General features: G+C 48.9%; 1 protein-coding gene across 2 annotated transcripts in view; it reads left to right on the forward strand.

The window, feature by feature from the left end:
- The first annotated feature begins 454 nt into the window (after positions 1–454).
- UPF1 (UPF1 RNA helicase and ATPase) overlaps positions 455–19,798 on the forward strand; it is a 35,277-nt gene continuing 15,933 nt past the window's right edge. The window contains exons 1-5 of one of the 2 annotated variants that reach the window (XM_019641884.1): positions 455–953; positions 14,548–14,690; positions 16,238–16,327; positions 18,698–18,865; positions 19,239–19,419. In XM_019641884.1, coding sequence (XP_019497429.1) covers positions 723–953; positions 14,548–14,690; positions 16,238–16,327; positions 18,698–18,865; positions 19,239–19,419 — 813 coding nt within the window. In that variant the 5' untranslated portion in view covers positions 455–722. The remainder of the gene's footprint in view (positions 954–14,547; positions 14,691–16,237; positions 16,328–18,697; positions 18,866–19,238; positions 19,420–19,798) is intronic. The other variant, XM_019641885.1, reaches the window with a different exon arrangement.

A 19,798-nucleotide genomic window follows, 5' to 3' on the forward strand; every position in this document is an offset into this window, starting at 1 on the left:
AAGCAACAGCAAACACCATTTCCGCCCGCGCCAGGATCCACTCGTTTATTCAACCACTGCACACCGAGCACCTATTAAGTGTGCAGACACCCCCAATTTACAGATAGGGAAACTGAGGCCCAGGGGGCGTCTCCGAGAGATGGGGGGGTGCACCTCCCAAGCTCCACCTACGTAGGGCATTCAGTTAGCATTCAATAGAGGTGCGGACCACACCGCCCGCATCACCCGCCACCTAAAGACCCCTGAACAGCAGTTGGGGCGGGACTACTTGCTCCGGTTGCCGCCGCGACGGCGGTTAGTAGCCCCGCCCCCGCCCCGCGCGTGCGCACTGCGCGTCCTGTCGGCCCATTAGGCCCTGGGCGTCCGGGCGCGGTTGGAGGAGAGCGCGCGCCTGCGCTGACGTCGGGCTCGCGCACGCGCACCTGCGCCGGCGTCGGGCTCGCGCACGCGCACGGCGGTGGCGGCAGCGGCGGCGGTTCCTGCCGGGGGTTGCGAGCGGCGGACGGCTCTGAGCGGAGCGGTGGCGCTGAGGACCTCGGAGGCGGCGGCGGCTTGGCGCGCGGCTCTCGGCCCGGCTCGTGCTGCGGCGGGCGTTTCGGTCCGGTCCAGGGGCGCGGGCGCTTCGGCGTGGCGACGGCCCGAGGCCTGCGGCCTAGGCCTCAGCGCGGCTGCGGGCTCGATTGCGACGCGGAGCCAGCCTTCTGGCCCTGAGCGGCGGCACCATGAGTGTGGAGGCGTACGGGCCCAGCTCGCAGACACTCACCTTCCTGGACACCGAGGAGGCCGAGCTGCTCGGCGCCGACACGCAGGGCTCCGAGTTCGAGTTCACCGACTTCACCCTTCCCAGCCAGACGCAGACGCCCCCCGGTGGCCTCGGCGGCCCCGGAGGTGGCGGCTCCGGGGGCCCGGTCGGCGCGGGCCCTGGCGCTGCGGCCGGACAGCTCGACGCTCAGGTGAGCGGCACATGGCGGCGCCGGAAGCCGGGCCGGGCCTCGGCTCCCGGGGACTGCCCCGGCTCCCCCACTCCGGCTGGGCCTGGGATAACCTTTTCCGGTGTTCTCCACTCCAGCTGAGCCTAGAATAATGTGCCCCGGGTCCCTTACTCCGGCTGGATCCGGAGTAACCTGTGTCAGGTCTTTCACTCTGGCTAAGCTTACGCTGACCCGTCCCATGTTTCCCACTCAGGCTGAATGCGGAGTATTCACTCTGTTCAGACTCAGACTGACGTGTCCCGGTTCCCACACACCTCCTGGGCGCAGGGCAGACTTGTTCCGGGTTTCACTCTGGTTGCGTCTGGGTGATCTGTCTTGAGTCTCCCTAAGACCTGTTCCGGATCTAGCTCAGGCCACGTCTTAGGTGACTTGCCCCAAGTCCCCTTCCGAGCATGTACGAGGTGACCTGCCCTAGGTACTTCCCTAGCCAGGTCGTCTGTGACCTGTCCCCGAGTTGCCCTCTACCTGGGTCCCAGAGGATCTGCTCAAGTCCCCACTCTGGCCGAATGGGAACCCTGCCCCACATACCGCACCTGTGGTCACAGTCCTCTGGACACCCCCCCCCCCCCCCCCCCCCCCAGCCACTGAGCCTTGAGGTCAAATTTCCCCAGGCCCAGGGACTATAGTGAGGGAAGGGTGCAGGCTCCTGGAGCATAAATGGAATTTTTGCTCTGGTGGAGAGAACCCCACACTCGCTGGCTTTTGAGATTATTCAAGAGGCAGGTTGCGTTTTGTTTTTCCTTCTTGCATTGCCTGTTGCTGAAACCGACCTGTTACGTAACTCCACAGCCCTGCCTTGGAAAAGTTGGGTTTGAGTTTGTTCCTCCAGTGGGCAGTGATAGTGGGTTTTACATAAATGGACCTGCCACATCGGAAACTTTTATTTTTAATGATGTAAATGTTTAGCGAAAGCTACTTAGGTATTTTAAATTTGGATTTGGGATATCAGGCGTACACTTCCTGGACCTGGGTCCCTGCCCACCTCCCCCCCCCTCCCTTCAGTGGGAAAAAGGGGCTTGCGGGGTCTTGGGCTGGGTTCTCAGGGAATGTCGCCATCATCCTCTGGATCTCAGATTCTATTCACCGGGTTTCCCTGTGCCTGGCCACCTCCCTTAGGTTTATTTTTCTGAATTCTCAGCCAGGGAGGAGCTACAAGGCCCACCTTATCACAGGTGTCAAGGCATGAGGACCCAATGCCTGGGCTGGGAGAGCCACCCCTTCCTCAGCTACAGTGAACACAGACCCTGTTCTGGGGGATGGGGGTTATCTGTTCTAGTTGGGAGTCTAGTTGGTTGAGTCACTCCCGTGGGTAGACCACCCACTTGGGATTTCTTTTAGCCCCTAATAGAAGCAAAAAACATTTGACTCATTCTAACCCCAGATTCCTTAAAAATAGAAGTCTGATCGGTGGGGCATCAGGGAGAACAGGTGTGCAAGTGTGTATGTTTTTCAGTTTTGTTTACATGTAGTGGAGGGAGGGAGGAGAGGGAGAGTTCGCCTGGAGAGAAGAATGAGCCCTTGGAGGTAGTGATCACACCTTTAGTCTCAGGCGCTGTAGACTTCCCTGATGCCACAGCTGTAAAATGGGGGCATAGAAGTTTTAGTTTTGTTACTTTTAAACATACATGATCTCTGGACTCATTCATATGGACTAGATAGTGCTGTCTGTATCTTGTGTCCAGTGTGTCCAGAAGGTCCAGGATAAAGATCTCTTGGTCAAGAAGTGTGCCATGATCTGTGGCAGCTTAGGGTTGTGAAAGGTAATCGTTTTTTTGCAAATCCTTTTTTAACTGTAGCCAGTACAGGACAGCAAACCTAGCTCAGCTCTGTTTCTAGTTTTGTTCCTTGTGTTTGTGATTAATTGCGGGCGTGTCCTCTTTCAGTTGAAGTAATCGATTTATTTTCCTGCACTTGAACACTGAGCTGTACAAAATAAAAGCATTAATACTCTCCACTGTAGGTAAACATTGCAGTTGAGCTCACCTGAGTTCTGATGACATCAGAATGGTTTGTTGCTCCTTACTTTTAGTTAACCCTGATGAAGGGTTTGTTCCTCCTTACTTTTAGTTAACCCTGATGAGCCACCCACCTATACCTGTAGCCTAACTTTTGATTTGTATTTGGAGAACGGGAGTAATGTTTGTGTCACAAGAGGAGGCCCTGAATTTGGGGGCAGGAAAATCTGAATAGGATTGGAAAGTGGAAAAAAATTGATCATCTCCTCTGCCAGTTGGTGGCATTTGCTACCTACAGCATTTGGGAAGATTTTCCTTGTTTGTCCTCAGGAGTTGGCTGTGTAACCAACTGTATGATGGGGCTTCCAAAGAGACTCAAGAACCTATTCTAAATGCCCTTTGATTTAATCTTGCTGGATGAGTGGTTGTAAAGTATCAAGTGCTGTGGAGCCACTTTTGTTTCACAGTTTTATTGAGATAGAATTTACATACCATACAATTCGCCCATTTAAAGTGTACAATTCAGTGTTTTTTAGTACATTCAGAGTTGTGCTACCACCACCATAATCAATTTTAGGACATTTTATTCACCCTAAAAAGAAACCCTAGACCCCTTAGCCTGACAGTCCTCCCTCCTCCAACCCCAGGCAACCACTAATCTTATTATCTCTGTATTAACATGCTCTGAACATTTCATACAAATGGAGTCATACAATATGTGGCCTTTTGTGTCTGGCTTTCAGGGAGCATGTTTTCAAGGTTCATCCATGTTATTATATATATTTACTCCATTGCTTTTCATGACTGCATAATATTTCACAATATGGACAGACCACATTTTGTTTATATACACATCTATTGGTGGACATTTGGGCTGTTTCCACTTTTGCCTATTGTGATTAGTGCTGCTCTAAACATTTGTGTACAACTTTCTTTGTGGATGTATGTCTTCAGTGAAATTGCTAGTCGTGTAGTAACTGTGCAACTCTTTTAGGAGCTGCCACACTGTTTTCCATTGTGTAGCCACTTTTGATATAAGTCCTGCCTGCTGGTTTTGTATAGTTGGTTTTACCTGAAAGTTTGTTTAGAGATAGAATGTGTGTCCTGGCAAGGGTGGGAAAATGGCAGGCAGGGGTGACTCCCGCTGAGCTCTTAAGTTGGTTCAAATAACACTCGTTTTCTTGTTTATGAAATGAAACTGATATTTATCAAATTCCTTGAGATTCTGGAATGAAAATTGCTGACATAGTCCTGCCAAATGTCCTTAACATAGACGGACAGTTTTCTTTGGAGCATCTGACCCTTTTCCTGGGTCCTTCCCCTACCCCCCAGAGGGCTGGGAAAGCCAATTTCAGAAGTCCTTTGCTTAATAGCTGGTATTACAACCCTTCTGGTCTTTCTAGTTGGAATATTTCCTCTTGTCTATTGCTACGATTGTGTTTCCTCCAAACGCTGGAATTTTGGTGAAAATCTAAGAGTTGGGAATACTACCCAACCAAAAAAAGAAACTAACACTCTCTCTCTCTCTCTCTCTCTCTCTATATATATATATATATATATATATATATGTGTGTGTGTGTGTGTGTGTATATATATGTGTATATATATATGTGTATATATATATATATATATACACACACACACAACAACGTGGATGCATCTCAGAATGTACACTGAGTGAAAGAAACTCTTTGACAAAAGTACAGATGTTTTTTTTACTTATGATGGGATTACATCCTGATAAATCCATTGTAAGTTGAAAATATATGGAAAATGCATTTAATACACCTACTCCACCGATGTCATAGCTTGGCCTAGCCTACCTTAAACATGCTCAGAACAATAACATTAGCCTACAGTTGGACAAAATCATGTCACTGCCGCTGCCCAGCATCACAAGAGTATCGTACCACATATCACTAGCCCAGGGAAAGATCAAAATTCAAAGTACGGTTTCTACTGAATGCATATCACTTTCACACCATTGTAAAATCGAAAAATTGTGATTACGGGACTGCCTCTATATACACTTATGATTCCATTCATATAAAGCTCTAGAAAGTGCTAGTAGCTAACTTACAGTAATAGAAAGCAGATCTTTGGTTTGGGAGACGGGAGGAAAGAAAGGAGGGAGGAATGACAAAGGGCACCAGGGGACTTGGGGGTGATGAATGTGTTCACTGTCTAGATTGTGGGGCTTATAGACGTTGACATGTGTCAACTTATAAAATTATACACTTTAAACATATGCTGTTTATTGTATGTTGGTTATACCTCAATGAAATTTAAAAACCATATGGAAATACCACTGCCCACTAATTCAAGTGCCTCCCTTTTTTGAAAATGCTGAAAATGCCACTTAAAACTCTCATACCTTGGGCCGGCCGAGTGGCGCGTTGGTTAAGAGCTGGCTTGGGACGCCAGAGTGCCCCGGTTCGGATCCCACATATGAGGGCCAGTGACACTGCCCTCTATAGCTAAGATGCTGAACAACAGCTCAACCTGGAGCTGGGTTGCTGTGAGTCGCCGGAGACGGGCGTAGGCTGCAGCCCCTGCTGCAGTGGGTTGCCATGGGCTATCGTGTGTAGCCTGTAGCCAGCAGCCAGCGTGAGCGGCCCTCAAGCCGCCGTGAGCGGCCGTCCAGAAGCCGGCGACTAATCTGCCTCGCCCGGGAAGAGCGTAATGATGGTGCCAACTTGGGCCAGTGAAGCAACGTCCTCTACAACTAGACTGAAGAACAAAAAGACAGCAACTTTTCTGTTCCCCTTTCCCCAATTCCCCAATAAAAATCTTTAAACAAAAAACAAAAAACAAAAAAAACCACCTCTCATACCTTGCTGATTGGACAGTCATCCACAGGTCTGTAGCCCAGTAGAGAAACAAGGCAGTTGCCCAAATGTGGGGCTGCTCGGAGTGTTACTGCAGCTTCGTTCATGAGAGCCCCAGACTGGAAACGAGTGGCCAGCAGCAGGTGACTGAATCCAGAAAGACTCTTCCTCAGATGCAGCCCTGAGTACAAAAACTTGGGCTTCTTTTTTTTCTTAACTGAGAATGTACTAGGATAAAGAGTTGTTACTGAGTCTTCAAAACCATGTTCCTGCTGCCTTCAGAATTCATGGAAGGCTGTCTCAACATATCCTTGACTGTCAGGAAAATAGATCCTCTTCTGCTTTACTGGCCTGTAGTTTCTGATGAGGAGGAGTGAGTTTGATACAGTCCAGGAGTTCCTAAAAGTCTAAAAGTGGTGAGTTTAAAATTTGAGTGGGACTTTTTTCATCTGGTTTTGTGAATATACAGTTCAGCTATGATAAAAGTGCACCTTGAGAAAATTGGAGATAAGATGCTGGTAACCTTGCAGGAGGAGCTCTGGCAAGTGTTCATCCAGCACTTTCCCCTATTGGATTTCCCGGGTTTGTTTCCAAATGGTGAGGACTCTACCAACGATTAGGACAAAGGGAGGGCTTACATGTCACTTAATGGTGAATAAGTGAAATGACTTCTTACTTATTTACCTGTTTCTTCATCCAGATTCAGCAAGATTGGGGGGAAGTTAATGCCAGTACAATACCAATATTAACTAAAAACCAAAGTTCTCAATCCAGCTCCCACAAACCAAAGACAGATATCTTTCTAGTAGTTTCATTGAGGTGTGATCACATTACCGTAGAGTCCTCTTGTTTGTAAGTGTACAAGTCAGTGTTTTTCTAGTAAATTTGCAGGGCTGTCTGACCATCACCACAGTCACTTGCTGCCTTTGATTTCTCCTTCACGCATCTTTTCTTTCATCTCCCATTTTTGCTCTTGCTAATCTTTGTAGTCTTTCATCCACAGCTGTAACATAGGGAAATCAGGCGACTTGTGCTCAATCACTACTGGTCACTCGTTGGGGAGATGTGCTACCCTGTGTGCTGGGCCCTGCACTGGGGTTCAGAGGCAGGAATTGAGGCCTGGAAGCCCTCATGGGTGTGCCCATGTTTACTTCTGTCCCCTCTGTGCAGTCCATCAGGCCAACCTCTTCAGCCTGATCCCCGACTCTCGCCCTCTCAGCAGTTCTGCTTACTGTGCTTGGGGAGAGCTGTGGAGTCAAAGTGAGTCCTTTGCTAACTGCAGCTGCTTTGTTAGACGTGGCAGGTGCTGCCCAGACTGTGGTTGACCTTGGATGGTGAGGGCCTAGGAGAGAGTGGTCTGCCCTGCAAAGAAGAGCCTTTGTGAGTGGTGATCTTTGAGTTCAGGAAGGTGCACCCACTAGGTGGAGGGATGTGCACAGAGCTTGGCGTGGAGAGTGAGTGTGGGCGAGGGCTGGTGTGCCATGTGGAGGGCTTGGGCTGGATCCTGGAGCTTCACGGAACTACTGACCGGTGCTACTACTGATGGGTGCCATGACCTCACTTGAGAGGCAGGGGCCCTTAGACGGCAGGAGACCTGGCAGAGTGTGGCCAAGGCCAGAAGGGGAGCTTAGGGAGAGGGTGCTGTGGTTGGGTGTGTGCCTGTGTGCATGCAAGTTACTGTGTGAATTACTACAGTACTAGGAGGCTGCAGTGGTCACTCCTCCTGGGGCACGTGCTCGTCCTGCACTGGGTGCCCTGTTGCCTCCGAGACAAGGAGTTATGTCTAGAGCAGACACGAGTTCTTTCTGTGGTTTTCATCAGGGCCCAGGATACTCCCGGCTGAGGCAGGGCTCCCCTTGGATGGGAGGTGTGAGTGGGAGCAGTTCTGATCAGCAGACCTTGAGAGGGACGAGAGGCCCTGCGGGAGGAAGAGGCTCCACCAGAATGATGTGCATGAAGGATAGAGGGAGCAGATTCTGGGCAGTTGTGGTAGTCACCCTGGCGGGGTGGCCTTGTGGTGGTGCAGGACAGTCCAGCCTGCAGAGAAGAGCCATGACACCTAGCTGTGTTCAGTGGGACACAGAGCAGAATGTGGCCTGGAAGGTGCAGAGGGGGCAGCGAGTCCAGCTGGGTCTCCAGGTCTCGGGGGCCTTGAATTATTCTTGCCGGGAGAGCTTTCCTTGAGAGAAGAATGCTGCTTCCACTGATAAATATGGGAGACTGGGTCCAGGGATCCGTGGCTGGAAAAGGGTCCTTGTGCCTTTTTATTTGTTGGTCCAGTAGCTTACGAACTAGCCTACTGAGCTGGGCTTCCCAGGGTCCCTGTGGAGGCTTCCAGACATACAGGGGATGTAGGCTGCATGCTGAGTTCTGTGAGTAGCCTTTTGTCACCACTGAGGATGGCACCTGCCTGTCTACTTGAGCTCCTTGCAGAGCCCAGCTGCCAGGGATGACAGTGAGCCTGGAGAGGTGGCTCTCTTCACCCCAGACAGGAGGTATTTGGTCAGAGCTGCTATGGATTCCAGGTGGCTACCTAGTTCACCTATTTGGTCAGAGCTGCTATGGATTCCAGGTGGCTACCTAGTTCACCTGTCTTGTGTTTATTATGGATTCTCTCATGTGTCAGTAGAAAAGTAAACCCTGTCCATCCATCACTTTGATTTAAGTGTTGTGAAGATACTCCTCTCTTCCTTTGCTGAAGTATTTTTAAGTGTCACTTCATTCTCCTCCTGAGGTTGCTCCATAGGAATTAGCGATACCCCACCATTGACCTACATTATTTAGTCTGCATTTCTAGAGACAAAAGGACATCTCTCCTTAGTAGCTGTACTGTTATTTTCAGGTGAACAGCACCAATAGTATTTCAGGGTCATCTAATATGTGGGGCTTTTTTTCTCCACAGTCGGATTCTTCTCTTGTCAGAAAGTGTCTCTTGTCAGAAAGTGTCATCTTTGCTTGGTCCAGACTCCTTCAAGGTCCAGCGTTAATGTGATTGTTGTGTCTCCCATCCTGCTCTTCAGAGCAGCCCCTCCCTCTTCTTTTCATGCCAGTGAGCTGGAGACCAGTCTGGTCATTGTCCTGTGAGGTATCCCTGCTTCCGGACACACCCTCACTTCTCCCTGCACATGTAGGGTAAATTCCACCTTAGTCTCCTTTGAGAGTGGCTGACCATGGGGCTGGGCAAGCAGGGGCAGCTCAAGGTGACCCGAGGACACCTTTGGATATGTCGAAGATATTCGGAGCATGGAAATAAACTATAGGAGTGGATTCAGCACGCTGACCAAAACAAGGGTCTACTGTAAGGGGGAGGGCAGGGCCTTTTTATTTAAAACCTGGTGGTACCATGAGCTGTCGCTTTTCTTTTAAGTCAGAAATGGTTGACTCTCAGTTTCCTGTGGTTTAAAACTAATGGATTAGAGGAGGCTAAAGAGACATCACAAATTATGTGTGGTCATTTACTGGACCCTGAATTTAAACAACCATAAAGGACATTATTAGGGGAAATATGTGCCTGTGCATATTAGATAGCAGCACTGTAACATTGTTGCTTCTGAGCCTGAGGCCTGTACAGGCATACCTTGGAGATCCTCTGGATGCAGTTCCATACTACCACACTGAAGCAAGCCATGCAAATGTCTGGTTTCCCATTGTGTATAAAAGTTTACACTATACTGTAGTTTACTAAGTGTGCAATAGCATTATGTCTAAAAAAGCACATATCTTAATTTAAAATACTTCATTGCTGTAAAATGCTAACCATCATTGGAGCCTCAACAAGTCATAACCTTTCTGCTGCTGGGAGGAGTCTTGCCTTCAATTTGTAAAAAATGGCAGTATCTGCAAAATGCAATGAAATGAGGTATGCCTGTAATGTGATTATGGGGAGAAAGCCCTTGTCCTGGGGCCCATGACTCTAAAGTGGATCAGGAAAATAAAAGTGTGTATGCAGAGTGAGGAGAGAGCAGGTGTGGTGAAATGTGAGTGGCTGGTGGATCCAAGTGCTGGGTGTGTTAGTATTACATGGTCTGTAGGTTTGAAATTTTTTCAAAAGTTGGGGGAGGCTGGACCTTCTGTTAGCCTTTTCCTGAGGTTGGGGGGCCAGAGGCCCTGCGCCTCCTCTCTGCCTCAGGCCACCCTGAGGGAAAGGTGATTTCTTACTCCCTTTTATGTTTAAACTTTGGGAATAAAAGAATAAATAATGATTCACTTTACAGCCTTTGTGTTTTTAGATGAGAAGATGTATTCACTTAACTAACACTTTGAGGGCCTCCTGGTGTGTGGGCTTAGTTCTAGGTGCTGGGGTCAGAGCAGGGAGCAGGACAGGCATAGTGGCCCCACTGGGACCCCTCAGATAGAGTCAAGGGAGCCCTGCCTGGGACGCAGCCTGTGAACTGAAACCTGAAAGACCCGGAACCAGCTGTGCTGAGGCCAAGGGACAGAGTGCTAAGGCCTGAGGGCACTGGCTGACTCAGAGCCTGAGGGACAGGACAGAAAGGTCTATTTCATGCTGAGTGGTATGCAGCTTACAAAGTTTGAAGTAAAAGTCTGTAGTCTAAAAGTTCTTTCTAGCATATTGATTGAGGGTTAGTTTTCCTATTGCTCTGCTATGCACCATCTGAGTTCTGCAGTGGGTTGTACGGAACTGTCTCTGGGTGGAAAATCCCTACCTTGATCAGCTCAGCAGCTCTTAGGTAGATTTCAGATAGTGTTAAGAGCACAGGTGGAAAGGGAACTGTTTCCCCAGTGACACCGTGCCTGGAGGTGTCACTCCAGGGTGCAGAGAGGCCTTGTCCCTCTTGAGCCCGGCAGGACCCAGAGGGCCTGGCTGGAGGTGACGAGTTGATGACCTTGGAAGACCTCAGTCTTGTGTCGTCTGAGGATGAGGACATCCTGTAGTCCTTCTCCCATCTTGTCACCTGACATGGGTTGCAGTCCTTCTCTGTGCCAGGTACTCGCTAGTGCTTTGACTTATTTACAGTTTCTAAGGTCAAATGTGTTTTTGAAATTAATGTTATCCTAAAACTTTTCAGAAAATAGAGGAAGAAACTAACAACCCAGCTATAGAGGTCAGCTTGTGTTGTGACCAGATCACAGCTGGGCAGGAGAGGGGCTGAGTAGGAGCTGAGGGTGCATGCACATGAACATACGCAAGCACACGAGTGGAGGAGCAGGGGCGCACCACACTACACTCCCCAGCCAGACAGCTGTAGGGTCACTGGGCCTCAGGGAATCTGGACTCCTCTCTCCAGCCTCTCTGGCTGTAGTGAGGGTCAGGAGAGTCCACCTGACCTTGGATCTGTGTTCTGTTGTCTCTGGGGAGTTCCAAGAGTGGCCTTAAGATTTCCTGCCTGTTATTAAGCCTGAAGGGGTCAGTATGGTTTATATAGGGTTGCCACATGGCTGGTCAGTTTCCCTTAGGAGCCTCACACACTCCCGGATGTGCCCAATGCTGGTTCATGCATCCCTCTGGTAAGGGGAGGTGAAATGTGAGACAGGAGTAGTGGATAGAATGAGGGCCACCCAGGAGGCGTGTATTTTTCTTTTTTGTTCCAAGTACTAATTTTGATATTTCAGGAAAGTAAAGATTTAGGTGTCACCAAGGATAATTCTTTATATGTAAAAGCTCATGCAACCTGATAAGAGATTTTAAGAGTTCTTCTAGACTAGGAGTCAGCAAACATTTTCTTGAAGGACTAGATAGTAAATATTCAGACTTTGTAGGGCAAGAAGCAAAATTGAGAATATTATTAGGTATTTGAGCCAGTCATTAATGTAAATTTCTGAGCCCAAAAAAGTAGCCCACAGGCTAATCCCGTTCTAGACCACCTTCTTAAGCCCTCTCCTGTATCCAGAATGATATATATACCCCTCTCACTGCCATGAAGTGAAATCCAGGTGCCATAACCTGGCCACACACTTTCATAAAACCAACCAAGCCTAGGTATAGTCACACCAAGAGACGTTGGGAGCCAGCAGTGCCAGCCCTGTTGGCAACCTCACACCAGCGTGGCCATTGCATGTGTCAGGAGAAAGATTGCTGAGTGGAGAGGTGACTCTTTGAAGTGATAATCAGATTCAAAATTTCAAATAAAGCAAAACTCAACAATAAAAAATTCTAGGGCCAGCCGAGTGGCGCGATGGTTAAGAACTGGCTTGGGACGCCAGAGGGCCCCGGTTCGGATCCCACATATGAGGGCCAGTGACACTGCCCTCTACAGCTAAGATTTTGAACAACAGCTCAACCTGGAGCTGGGCTGCTGTGAATCGCCGGCTACTGCGTAGGCTGCAGCCCCTGTGGCAGTGGGTTGCCACTGGCTACCGTATGTAGCCAGCAGCCGCAGTGAACAGCCATCCAGAAGCCGGCAACTGACGTGCCTCGCCTGGGAAGAGCGCATCATGGTGCCAACTTGGGCCAGTGAAGCAACTAGAAACATCCTCCACAACTAGACTGAAGAACAAAACGACAGCAACTTGTCTGTTCTCCTTTCCCCTGATTCCCCAGCACTGTTCCCATCCCCCAATTCCCCAATAAAAAAAATCTAAAAAAAAAAAATTTTTTTTAAACCACCAAATTAAAAATGGGCAAAGTACTTGAATAGACATTTCTCCAAAGTGGATATACAAATGGCCAAAAAGCACATGAAAAGATGTTCAGTATCAGGGAAATGAAAATCAAAACCACAGTAAGACACCACCTCACATCCAATAGGATGGCTGTTAAAATAAATAATAATAAAACAAAAATAAGTATTGTGAGGCTGTGAAGAAATTGGCACCCTTGTGTACTGGTGGGAATGTAAAATGGTGTAACTATTGAGGAAAACAGTCTGGTGAATCCTCAAAAAGTTAAACATGTAATGACCATATGACTCAGCAATTCCACTTCTGGGTGTATATCTAAAAGAAATGAAAGCAGGTCTCTAAGAGATACTTGTATGCCCATAGCAAGATTATTCACAGCAGCCAAAAGATGGAAACAATCCAGTTGTCCACTGATAGCATGGCTAGGTAAACAAAATGTGGTAAATCTATGTAGTGGAATATTATTCAGCCTTAAAAAGGAAGGAAATTCTGACACCTGCTACTAAAGGATGAACCTTGAGGACATTATACTAAGTGAAATAAGCCAGACACAAAAGAACAAGTACTGTGTGATTCCACTTATATGAGGCCCCTAGAGGAGGAGTCAAGTTCATTAAAAAAAAAAAAAAAAAGGAATGGTGAGTGTGGGGGTGTGGGGGGCGATGTAGTGTTTAATGGATACAGTTTGGGAAGGTGGGAAGTTCTGGAGATGGATGGTGGGATGTACTTAATGCCCCCAAACTGTGCACTTAAAAGTGGTTAAGATGGTACATTTTATGTTATGTGTATTTTACCACAACTTAAAAAAAAAAGATTAGGGATTCACAAAGAAGTGCTTGTGATGATACTATATATAGCACTGTCATCTTGGCATTGAAACCCAAAAGCTCATTTGGATTTTTCCTTTTTTTTTTCAAACGAAGTATTCAGTCTTTTTGTAATTAACCTGGTTGTTGCCTTCCTGAAAAGAGCATATTAATGTGGTGGTAGACACTGTGAAATAGGGTTCTGATCTGAGCTGAGACCATTACAGACACAGGTATTCCTGCAACAGGATGTTGACTTCTGGACACACCGAATGCATCTTTGCAATATCTGGAGCACCCCCTAGGGGACGATGCTCCCTTCTCAAGAACCCCTGTCCTTAAGCTCAAATAGGTGGTGACTAGGCTGGAGTGGTGAACAGGGAAAGCCCCTATGGGCACTGCTGGCTCAGGCAGTGGTGGCCTGAGCGGGCCACATACACCATGGTTCTGGTTTTTTGGCCCCCCAGCTCTGGGTTGCAGGGGCTCTGCAAGGGAATAGGGCCAGTGTCTGCCCTAGGGCTCCTGTCACTCCTCCCCGTGCTTCATCACTACAGGACAGTCCTACTGCCTGACCCAGCCTTGTTTGGGCTATGGCCCGTGGGGAAAATAACAGGTACTATTGACTGGTCTGAGGTTCCTGGGGGGCAGCGTTACAATGCTTGTTCCCCTATGGCGAGCTGAATCTCTGTGTGCCCCTGAATGGACATTTGAGCTCAGCAGATGTGCCTGTGAAATTCATGGCTTAGTTATTTTGTGTGTTTTTGCTGTTGTAACAAAAAGGTAATACATTTAGTAAGATTATATTGCCTGAATTCAGAAGGTTATCCTACCATAACATTCAATTTCTAATTCATAATCAAGAAGGGCTGCCTTCCTGAGAGGGGACTGGCAGTGGAGGAAGTCTGAGGAGAAAACTGCCCGCGCCCTCCCCTCCCCCCTCCCCGCCCTCCCTTAGGCTTTGGGAGGACCCTTCACTATGTGGGATTCCAGGCCCTCTAACCTGACATTGTGCAGCTTTCCCCAGAGGGCACCTTAACTGGTTTGTAAAAAGTTATCTTGCTCCTGTGGCCCTCAGTTTTGGGAATGAAGCATGTTCTTTTGTATCCTAGTAGTAGTCATGGCTCTGTGGCATACGGGCTTGGGTCTAGCTGCACAGGAGCCAGGTGGATGACCTGGGCCACCAGTGCACTGTTTTGAGCTGGGTGGGTTTGATAGGGAAGGGGAGAGTCTGAAAAGTCAAAGCAGAAAACACTGAACTGTCTCAAAACAGAAAACAGGCTAACGCTTCACGGGAGGGTTGCGTGGCTGCTCACTTGGGGAGAAGCCACGTGCCCAAGACCCAGAGGCTGCAGGCTTGCATGGTGATGGTGCTATTCTGCGGTAGGTTGGAGGACCTGAGGGCATCCTGCAGAACGGGGCTGTGGATGACAGTGTGGCCAAAACCAGCCAGTTGTTGGCCGAGTTGAACTTCGAAGAAGATGAAGAGGATACCTATTACACAAAGGACCTCCCAGTACATGCCTGCAGGTGAGCGTCGATAGCAGGAGCGTCCCAGAGCCTCTGCATTCTGAGTGCATCTGCTGGCTTCACAGAGGCCACTCTAAACCAAGGACTGTAATACTTGGTCGCACTGTCCTTGGGAATAAGGTTGCTCAGACCTGTGTACACACGTAAGTCCCTTTTACTAGGCAGGAGGGTGGGCTCAGCACCTTCTGTCACCCCTGATTCTTCCAGCGGGTGGGGAAAGATGCCTTTCTCTGCCTTCCTCAGGCCCTGGGGGTGTTCTCGGTACCTGCCCCACTCATCAGAAAGAACTTGGCACTTTGGATGAGCATTTGGGAGTTTACAGGGCAAATAGAGCAGCCAAGATTTCTCTTAAAGAGAGGTTACTGTCGGATTCTTTAAAATGTCTGCCTCTGATGTGTTCAGGGTTTCTGAAAAATTGGGAAGTGACTAGTCAGTGAGTAGATCTGCGTGTTGACCAAATTTGGAATTATCATCTAGAGCAGGACCCATCCCTTATACTTGGACTTATTTTTACTTTTTTGTTATATGCACATAAGGAAATTGAGACCAAAAGAGGTGAAATGATCTTGGTTAGGGCACTTGGCCAGTCATGGCAGCTTTGGACCTGGGCCTCAACTCAGCCCTGCCGCCCCTCTGGCATTCTGCCCCTCTGGGGTCTGTGCTCACCAAGGGACAGAGCTCTTGCCCTTTGCCTGCTCTGTGGGCTGACTTTTTATTTTGGCTCTTTGTTCACTCTCATTTACAAATGTTTTTGCATATGTATGAGTGATGTATTAGTGTTCCTGTCATATACACAGTTGTCCTTGGTCCTGGTGAAGCTACAGCTGGTTGAAGCCTACACAGCTTCTGGCCCTCCCAGCTGTCCCCACATGTGGGGTGATGGGGGGGAAGGTTCTTGGCCAAAGCACATTCTAGTTTGAGACTGAGTCTTGGCTTCATACACATACAGAACTTTGTGCAAAGCCAGTGTTTTTGTTCTTGGTGTGTTGATTTTCAGAAAAACGAGGCTGGGGAGTGGGTTCGGGGGTTCTCCGGACATTTTCCTCTCTAGCTGATCTCAGGCTGCACCCTGGACCCTCTGCTGCTAGGTCTGAGCCAAGTCTTCCTTGGAGCACGGCGCCCTCTGCTGGAGCATGAACGCAGCGTGGTCACAGCTCACCTTCCATATGCTCAGACCTACACTCGCCGATTTCCCTGCTTATAAGTCATATTCCTGAAATTTAATGCCATGGGGGTGACTAGGTAACCTTGGGGGTGTTAGGCTCACCTGGCACCTCGAACGGTACTCACACCCCACCTGGAAGGGGCTTTTCTGCTGTCTAGGGTGTCTCTGAGGGTCTCCACAGGACCCCAACCCCTTCCTGTGGAGACCAGGAAGCCTCTGCAGTTAACTGATTGGATTTTGTTAGTAGGATTGTTGGGTTTGAGTATGTGTTTAATGAAAAACTTAAAAATGTTGTAAGAGGAAAGAATTTTACATCCTGCCAAATTAAAACCAGAGAGCGAGTGACCTTCCAGCTTTAACTGTTGATGTTTTGACTTTTTAGTTACTGCGGAATACATGATCCTGCTTGCGTGGTTTACTGTAATACCAGCAAAAAGTGGTTCTGTAACGGACGTGGAAATACTTCTGGCAGGTAGGTATCAGGCTGAGCATGTGTCTTTAATCAGGCTGTGCTCAGATTTGTGTGTAAATTATGGAAATGCTGAAGCAAAGCACAATATAAAATCACGCTAACAAACCTGAGTTTTCCCCTCCTCTGTGACGGGTTTAACTTAAAACAGATGGTGGTGTGTGAATGCCTTAATGTATTTACCCTTGATTTATTCTCTGGTTCTTTTTATTATGCAAGTAGGGTTGGCTTAATTTTCCTTCCCAGTTTTTATTTATATTTTTCTGCAAGATGAGCTCCTGGCACACCCGTTCATCTTCATTATGGGGTGCCCGGGGAGGATGATTCCAAGACAGTAAGGGGCATCCATGGGAGCTGCTTCCTGAGAAGGCTTCCTCAAGCCTGAGCTCATCTGAGTAGTCTTGAGGCTAACATAGGCCAGGTCCTGAATCATCAGATTAAATCAAGTTCACCCAACCAGAGGCTCTGGGCTCCCTCCTGCTGTTGATCAGCAGCAGCTGTGACGGGGCTCAGGCTTGTGTTTGCTGGGATGAGAGCAGTGTGGTGCTTGGATTCTAGAGAGAGTCTGTCTAGCTCCTCGGCCCCTGCTTCTGGCTCATTCCACTGTCACAAGAAGCAGAGTAGCTAGCGTCTCAGTGGAATAGGGCTCCAGGTCACCAGCAAGGGAGCAGCATCTTCTGAGGTTCATGTTTTGGAGAAGTAAAATGACAAACGTCCACAAGCAGGTTTATGTACACAGAGCCCCCACCCCTCAGCTGTGGGCTGGCCCTCACCATCGTGCCACCTGAAAACAGAGTGGTCAGATTTCGTGTCATCTCGGAGTTAGGATGAGAATTGTGGAGTTTTGAGCAAGGCAAGAAAGGGGGCTGATGTTTTTAATAGACATTAAAACAGCGGTTCTCAACCTTCCTAATACAGTTCCGCATGTTGTCGTGACCCCCAACCATAAAATTATTTTCGTTGCTACTCTATAACGGTAATTTTGCTACTGTTAGGAATCATAATGTAAATATCTTTTTGTTTTCCGATGGTCTTAGGCGACCCCTGTGAAAGGGTCGTTTGACCCCCAAAGGGGTCGCGACCCACAGGTTGAGAACCGCTGCTTTAAAGGAAAAGCATCTTCTGGGTGACCGAAAGAGATTCACGTCCCCTTTTCAGAATATTCTGGGCAATTTAAGTGTTACCATGTTTGTGTTAGTTCCTCTCCTGCAGGAAAAGCAATTAAATAAAACTTGTCTTAGTTGGCAACTCCAGCTTCCGGTCAGCAGAGCCAAGATCAGGGAAGTGAGGGAAGGGCTTCTAAGAGAAAAGAGGCTCAGTCAACCAGCATCGCATGCTCTCCGTGAAGGTGGTAGGCAGCCTGTTGCCTTTAGGGAGCTGCCAGTATAGTGGGATGAGGTGGGCACAAAAAGAACAAGAGGAAACCGCTGGTTCTGCTAACAGGCCCAGTTGTATCTCCAGAGAGGAGTAGGGGGGCTTGGGGGCGGGGGCGGCGCTCCGGAGTGGCAATGGCTGGAGGATCTGATGAGCTTTGTGGGGCCAGAGAGGATTAGAATGTTGGTGTCTGAGCCGAACCTTGCAACAGAAGGGGTAGAAGGGGTTTCCTGAGGTGAAGAGAGGGCGGCAGCAAGGAATGCCCAACAAACCCACAGCCAGGCTGTAGAGAGCCTGAGGCAGGGCCTGTACCACCCATGAGCCCGAGCGAGGCTAGCTTGGCATTGGGCTTGGCATAGTGAGGTCCTGGTTTAGGTGAGCTGTGGCCCAGAAATGGGAACAATATCCGAGTCTTGTCCTGACCACGCCAAGACAGCGGGGTATCAGAGGGTTCAATGCCTGCCCTCGTGCTTCCTGAGAGTAGCCCTGAGCCCCTCTACTCGGTATTTTTTTACTGTCCTCAGGTTTCTAATACGTGTGCTTATTAAGTTTCCTGGCCTGCAGCAAATTAGGAGGAGCTATTGCTCCTGGCATCCAGCACGGGTCATGAGAAGTGACTTTGGGAGAAGCAGCAAAGAAGCCACAAGGATCCAGAGGAGCTGGGAAAGGGGCAGCAGCCGGGGCTGATTCACTGAGACCCTATAACTTGTATTTAAGAAAGCAGGAACTGAAAAAAAAAAAAGCAGAAACTATGTGAAACATGTTAGGAAAATTTTCCTTAAAAATGGTTCAAGTTGGGTTGACTTTTGCACTCAGTGGGGAGCCAGTTCTGGGGCTGGCTGGTCCCCTGGGATGCCAGATGGATGAGGTGTGACCGCCCCTGCTAATGGACCATGAACGGTACCGGAACTTTTAACGGGGGTTAATGGGGGCTTGAGAGTTGGAAGTGGTGAAAAGCCAAACCTCGGGTGTTAACTATTTATCATTTCCTGGTTTCAGCCACATTGTAAATCACCTTGTGAGGGCAAAATGCAAAGAGGTGACTCTGCACAAGGATGGGCCCTTGGGGGAGACAGTCCTAGAGTGTTACAACTGTGGCTGCCGTAATGTCTTCCTCCTTGGCTTCATCCCTGCCAAAGCCGACTCGGTGGTGGTGCTGCTGTGCAGGTGAGGGCACCCTCATTTCCCGGAGGGCTGGCTCTGACTCAGTGGAACTTTAAAAATGCTTTAAAAGGGTTTCTGCTCACTGGCAAGGTGTGAGGATGTTCGGGGGTTGGGCTTGTTGGAGAGCTGAGAATGTCGAGTAACTGTTGGGGTGTGTTCTGGTTAAGTCATAAAAAAAATTCTGTAAAACCAAAGTCTGTTCTGAATTTTAAGAGTTCAGAGCTCAAGTGTGTGGGGAGATGCGATTTATTACTAACAATTTAAAGGTAATTTGATCACATAATAAAACGTAGGGACAGGCACTTCGGGGTGAAAGGTAAGCCTTGGGGCGCAGGTCATCCTCATCTTGGCTCTCCTGCCCTCGGGGCTTCTGCAGGCAGCCCTGCGCCAGTCAGAGCAGCCTCAAGGACATCAACTGGGACAGCTCGCAGTGGCAGCCCCTGATCCAGGACCGCTGCTTCCTGTCCTGGCTGGTCAAGATCCCTTCAGAGCAGGAGCAGCTGCGCGCTCGGCAAATCACTGCTCAGCAGATCAACAAGCTGGAGGAGTTGTGGAAGGTGAGGCCTGCTGAGAATGCAAATCCGCCTCAGTACCAGTTTCCTGTAGATAGTTGGGGTGAGGGTGGGGGTGGGTAAACAGGAGATTCTGGAAGTAACTGGAAGAGACTGCAGCCCTCTACCTGAAGGGGCCCTGATGCGAACTGGCCCTGGGCAGCTGTGGGTGGATATGTCCAGAGGAGCTGGACCTAATTAGACAGGACTGTGAGTGCACTTTAAAATCTCACTGGGGGGCCTGCCGAGTGGCGCGATGGTTAAGAACTGGCTTGGGACGCCAGAGGACCCCAGTTCGGATCCCACATATGAGGGCCAGTGACACTGCCCTCCACAGCTAAGATGCTGAACAACAGCTCAGTCTGGAACTGGGCTGCCCAGTGAG

This window comes from Hipposideros armiger, unplaced genomic scaffold, assembly GCF_001890085.2.
Source record: "Hipposideros armiger isolate ML-2016 unplaced genomic scaffold, ASM189008v1 scaffold_64, whole genome shotgun sequence".
NCBI lineage: Eukaryota > Metazoa > Chordata > Mammalia > Chiroptera > Hipposideridae > Hipposideros > Hipposideros armiger.